Below are 6,085 nucleotides of genomic sequence, written 5' to 3'. Positions count from 1 at the left end.
AACTAACATATCTCGATTGAAGAGAACCAGAGAGCCAGTTGGGTTGTCTTTGGCTGCGTTTGGTGTCTGCATACTACCTGCGCTGGAACGTGCTAAATTCGGACACTTTTGGATCTAAAGTTTTAGTCGGAAATAGAACAAATGACCAATGAGTAGATTGCTGCGAACAAGCTCTAAAAAAATAACATGCACGCTGTTACGCACGATTTGAAAATAATCACCGTGTCATTTTCATCTTTCTTATGCAAAGTAGCTGTCTTTGAAGGCGGATCTTTTGGCAGGTTAGCCCAGGACCGTGGCGAAGACCAACTCAAACGAGCGGTGCCACCAACCACTCCAAACTGATTTGCTCTGTCTCTGGAGTGCAGTTAGGAATAGATCTCTGCTCTGTTTGAGTTATTATTAGGTTATTACACAGTTTGCGTGGATTTGTCGTGAGTATGCAAATACCCCCAACGAAATCCCAACGCGGAGCAAAAGGAATAACAATTTAGTTAAATTGGTAGCCTAAACATTGAAGTTTTAACAGACTGGTTCCACTCGTGCTGCAGGACAGAGGCAGAAGGAATCCGTCCTGAACGTGGTTGAATACCGTCCCTGAACGCGCTTTGATGACCGCTGGAACGTTTGTCTGGATCGGAACACTTTTATCCAATAAAAAAAAAACATCGGGGCGAACAGAAAAAATGAACTGTGCGACGGACTAGACACAACAACTAGTGCAAACCCGTTTATTCTCTGGACATGTTGGATTATTCTGAAACAAATGTATACACTTGCAAGCATGGACATTATGGTAAGCGACAATTATTTTGCGAGAAAATGATTCACACTTGTTAGGAATTCTCTCTCGAGTTAAATTCGAATCAAAGGAATTACAAGTAAAAACTGAGAAACTATGGTCTTTCGTAGACAATTGTGAGTTCATCCACTGCTTGGCTCATTCATAAAAAATAATCTACAGAAAGGTTTTTAGTAGTCTTTGCCTTAGGAGACGCAACTTCTACGTTATTCTAATAATTTTATCTTCAATTGTTTGCCACTAAAAGGATCAAAGAGGAGAGACTATGCATTCCTTTGCCAAACTGACCCTTGTCAATGTGCTGCTGGTCTGTCTGAGTTGTGGCTGCTCAGCTATTAGCTCCGTAGACCCAGACCGGCCAGGTGAGGGGAGATGTCAACAGATTGTCATCTCCCTGTGTAAGGACATTGGTTACAACATGACTAGGATGCCCAATCTGATGGGCCACGAGGACCAGAATGAGGCAGCCATCAAGATACATGAGTTTGTTCCTCTCATAGAGTTTGGATGCCATACTCACCTCAAGTTTTTTCTCTGTTCACTGTATGCACCCATGTGCACGGAGCAGGTGTCCACCCCCATACCTGCCTGCAGAGTGATGTGTGAGCAGGCCAGGCAAAAGTGCTCCCCTATCATGGAGCAATTCAACTTCCACTGGCCTGACTCCCTGGACTGCTCCAGACTACCCAACAAAAATGACCCAAACAACCTATGCATGGAGGCCCCCAACAACGGCTCAGATGAGTCCCCAAAAGGCTCCCACACTCAGCCTCCTGACTTCAGGCTTCAGAGGCCCATAAAAGGCCAGGACTTGCATGTGAAGGACAAGGAGAGCAAGGAGACCTGTAGTAACCCAGGCAAGTTCCACTATGTACAGAAGAGTGAGTCCTGTGCTCCCAAGTGCTACCCCAAAGTGGATGTGTACTGGAGTCAGGGAGATAAGCAGTTCTCTCTGGTGTGGATGGCCATCTGGTCCATCCTTTGCTTCGTCTCTAGCTCATTCACTGTCCTCACCTTCCTTATCGACCCGCAGCGCTTCAAATACCCTGAGAGGCCCATTATCTTCCTCTCTATGTCCTACTGTGTTTACTCTGTGGGCTACCTGATCCGTCTGTTTGTGGGGGCAGACAACATCGCCTGTGACCGGGACAGTGGGATCCAGTACATAATTCAGGAGGGTCTGGAAAGCACCGGCTGCACCATCGTCTTCCTCATCCTCTACTACTTTGGCATGGCCAGCTCCCTCTGGTGGGTCATCCTCACACTCACCTGGTTCCTGGCTGCAGGGAAGAAGTGGGGTCACGAGGCCATTGAGGCCAACAGCAGCTACTTCCACCTGGCAGCCTGGGCCATCCCGGCCGTCAAGACCATCATGATCCTGGTGATGAGGAAGGTGGCGGGGGACGAGCTGACGGGGGTGTGCTACGTGGGCAGCATGGACGTGAAAGCTCTCACATGCTTCGTGCTCATCCCACTCTCCTGCTACCTCATCATCGGCACCTCCTTCCTGCTGTCGGGCTTCGTGGCCCTGTTCCACATCCGCAAGGTCATGAAGACGGAGGGGGAGAACACGGATAAACTGGAGAAGCTGATGGTGCGGATCGGCGTGTTCTCAGTCCTCTACACTGTACCGGCCACCTGCGTTATCGCCTGCTACTTCTACGAGAGGCTCAACATGGACTACTGGAGGAGCCTGGCCGTGGAGCAGAAGTGTGTTGACAGCAGCAGGAACAATGCAGAGTCTGAGGAGTGTGGTATGAAGAGCTCCATCCCGGCCGTGGAGATCTTCATGGTTAAGATCTTCATGCTGTTAGTTGTGGGCATCACAAGTGGCATGTGGATATGGACCTCAAAGACACTGCAGTCGTGGCAGAATGTGTTTAGCAGGAAGTTGAAGAAGAGGACGAGGAGGAAGCCTGCCAGTGTGTTCACAAGCAGTGGGCCTTACATCAAGCCTCACCCAGCACTTAAAGGGCACAACACGAAGTATGAGCCTACCAGGCCCCCTCCGACATGCGTATGAGCTGGCGCTCTCACAGACAGTGTGCGAAACCAAAACCATTCTAAAGCCCTTACCTAAAACAGACTTTATAATCAGAGTGCCAACAAAAGAGACATCAATGTTCATATTTATTTTAAGTATTATTTTGATCCATCTCAAGCTACAAGAAATAACTGCCTTTGTTTAAAATATCTGCTACTCCTGGAACCACTTATCTGTTTAAGAACATGATAGAGAGAAAAAATATTTGTCTTTCCAAGACAAATAAAGTGGAAGTAACTATTTGGATGTGTCATTGGGTTGCTTGAATAATGTGCAATATATGTTTTTCTTAATGGCAAAAAATACACGAGTATTGTAGAAACAGAGTAAAGACAATGAAAGTGAATCCACTGACAAAGGGAGTGAATGGTCTGGGAGATCAAGATCCTTTAGTGTTGCGTTGTGTGGCTTTGAAATGGAAGTCAAAGCAGTGCCATACATGTTTGGACTGAACTGAAGTGAGAAAGCAGCTGTTGAAAAGGGCTCAGGACCGCATTGACTGCCTATTGTGAAGCAAATTCATTCCATAAATCAACAAGCACTAGACATCGCAAAAGTAATAATTTGTACAGACAGTTTTCCTGTTGTTTTTGCTTTGCTGTTTTATAGCATATATTTCTTAAAGTTCATATTTTATAAAAAAATAAATGAAACATTCCAGTTTTAATGTCCTAAAAACTGGAATTGTATATTATAACTGTATGGGGTTTATCTGTAGTGTGAATGAGTTCACCATTGGCTTTACAAAAAGCACATTTCTCAATTTGTATGACAAATTATTACATTGGACATTTGAAGATAGTCCTCACTATAACCATTGATGTAACGTTATGGTATATTTCAATCATCCACCAAGTGTGTGCTTGACACTTGACTTATCTCTCTCTTTTGAGAGATTTATGCATTTAATTACAGAAAGACAAGTTGGTGTTTGAAGTTAGCCTTGTGAATACTCTGACTTCTGTTGATACCTGATTACAATGGAGTGAGCTCTCAGTGAAGTACCTACAGGAGGAAGAACAATGGCATCTGTACACTTCTGTTGTAATTGTTGAGAAGGAAGGCATCATGGGTAATCCAGAGCCCACTCCCTCCATGGCCATTTATTAGAGATGACTAATAGAAAAAAAGTTTGATGACATCAAATAGATTACGAACAAAGCACTTTTGTATTATTGTAGTGTCAACCATTTCTAAAAGTGAGGCTTTTATATTCCACTCCTATTCAAATGTATTCACTTCCATGTTCCATACAGCAACAAAGGCTTTTACTTTTGTTTTGTTTTTGTTTCCCAGTTTTCATCCCATTTGCAACATCTAATCAGGTCATTTTTTTTATTTATCTAGAGCCTTTGATTTTAGTACCTTTTTTTCTTGTGATTAAGTTCAGAGCGCAAATGTGCAAATAAGCGTCTGGTATGATCCTCTCACTCTAAGAACTCACTCAAGTCAGGCTTTGATTATGTTACTGAGATGATCAGTCCACAGCTTTCATTTTTTCCCCTCTAATATCAGTTCCGCTCAGACTTTTGTAGGCCTATAGATGAACGTCAATGCGGTTAAGTTGAGATAACACAAAGATAATCATTTAGTTTTTGTGCTTTTTTTTGTCAGGCCACTGATTCAATCACGTGTGTTTTCATGTGTGTATATTTCAGGGATGTTGGTTATGCAATAATCCTGCAGTTATTCAGGACAGGATTAGGTTGTTTGAAGGGTCTGGCTTTGAGAAGAGATTTATAACTGCAAACAAAATACACAATATCTGCCATCTACCCTCCTCTTATCACCCTGGCATAGTGATATTTCTAAAGACACATCTGGCCTGGATTTCAGGCGGCTGTCATATTGACTAAGACTAGTTTTCAATAGCATGGTAGGCTATTGACTGAAACTAATATATCTGGTAGCGTACTCATTTGGTTGGGAGTTCAATCACATTGTAAACAATTAATTGAACATCCCCTTCCAACTACAAGTCAAGTCTTGAGTGGAAGCAACACTAATATAGCTCATCTAACCCCAATTCCATTTATAGCAGAATGGACCCTTTTGGAAACCACCAAAAACAAGGGACAATGTGCATCTTTATCTAAACTTTAAGGTTTTATGGCTTATGCATGAGAACTCCCAGACCCTAATAATGTTGCAGGTTGAGTGTAAACTATGTGCTCTCCCCCGAGGGCATTCAAGTTCCAGCATCAGCCCAACCTGTTTTAACAGTGAAAAGCACATGACTCACAGCTGAATCAAAGTCAAGCAGTGTCTATTGATACTCTGTGTTGCAAAAAAAAGGTGAGTGTTTTCGAAGGCTTCAACAGAGGCCACCTGGATAACAGCCCCCCCAAGGCTGTAAACATAAATGACAGTTACCACCCTCTCCTCTGGGGCTTATTCTTCCAAGTACGCTTCAGTTGCTCTTTTCAAAGGGAAACACTCTGAAGTATGCAAGCAAGGGCACAGTAGTGTCAGCCCAAAAATGTTTTGGAACAAACTACACATGCTTCTGAATTTTGATATAAAACTGTTTTTCTGAGGTAAGGTTTGTGTTTTGCAGCCACTATATCACAAATGATTAGACCTGTTATTCCGCGTCACTGCCAGTGCAAAGGCTTTATTATTAACTGGGTCTGGAACTGCTATGATCTAATCAGCCAAGTGTCTCATTCCAATCAGCCGAGTGTCTCATTATATAATGTGTGTGCCACATAGCCCCTCTCATTGCCCAGTTGTTGTCCCTAGCGATGGTGTGGTAGACGCCATGTTTTGTTTGTCCCAGTGGGGAATCTGGCAGCCGGCATGTGACTGGGGCTGAGGGTCTTCAGATCACCATATCTTAAAGCCAACCATGGCCCCGATTTGAAAGGACCAACTCATCCCCCACAGCCCCTCTCACACACACTCTCATTCTCTCACCCTTCCCTTCCTTGCAACTCCCCCTCTCAACAAATGTCCTGCTAATACGACACTTGCATAGTTCTCTACAGCAGTTAATGTAGCAACAGTCTTTTGGGGGACTTACCTGATGACTTTTTGCCACACTTTTTCCCACATTGATTCAATGTCATCACATTGAACTTTTCTGTTGAAATGATTCGTAAAAAATGTTGATTTAACCAGTTTTTGCACAGTGGGAAGAGTCTGTGTGGCCGGGTGCTGTAAACATACAGTTAATGTGACAGAACAGGCCTTCTGGAAGTCAGTCTCTGACAGTCTCTGACTCACATTCAGGGAGGGGA

The 6,085-nt window shown here is 43.8% G+C and overlaps 1 protein-coding gene across 2 annotated transcripts; it reads left to right on the top strand.

Moving 5' to 3' along the window:
- The first annotated feature begins 289 nt into the window (after window positions 1-289).
- LOC110535951 (frizzled-10-B-like) lies at window positions 290-3,544 on the top strand. 2 transcript variants are annotated; one of them, XM_021621364.3, is made up of 2 exons: window positions 290-796; window positions 1,371-3,544. In XM_021621364.3, the coding sequence occupies exons 1-2, from the start codon at window positions 767-769 to the stop codon at window positions 2,823-2,825; spliced, it is 1,485 nt and encodes a 494-aa protein (XP_021477039.1). In that variant the 5' UTR covers window positions 290-766; the 3' UTR covers window positions 2,826-3,544. The 2 variants fall into 2 exon arrangements, with proteins under 2 accessions (XP_021477039.1, XP_021477037.1); XM_021621362.3 differs by lacking the exon at window positions 290-796 and having other exon boundaries at window positions 919-3,544.
- Window positions 3,545-6,085: the final 2,541 nt, after the last annotated feature.

Source organism: Oncorhynchus mykiss, chromosome 11, assembly GCF_057628025.1.
Source record: "Oncorhynchus mykiss isolate SJ-2025 chromosome 11, ASM5762802v1, whole genome shotgun sequence".
Taxonomy (NCBI): Eukaryota; Metazoa; Chordata; class Actinopteri; order Salmoniformes; family Salmonidae; genus Oncorhynchus; species Oncorhynchus mykiss.
Note: the sequence above shows the minus strand (reverse complement) of the source record. Positions and strands in the feature narration are given on the sequence as shown.

What these genes read in the sequence shown, in the direction of transcription:
- LOC110535951 (XM_021621362.3), top strand. Translation starts at nt 1,068, where the DNA reads ATGCATTCCTTTGCCAAACTGACCCTTGTCAATGTGCTGCTGGTCTGT.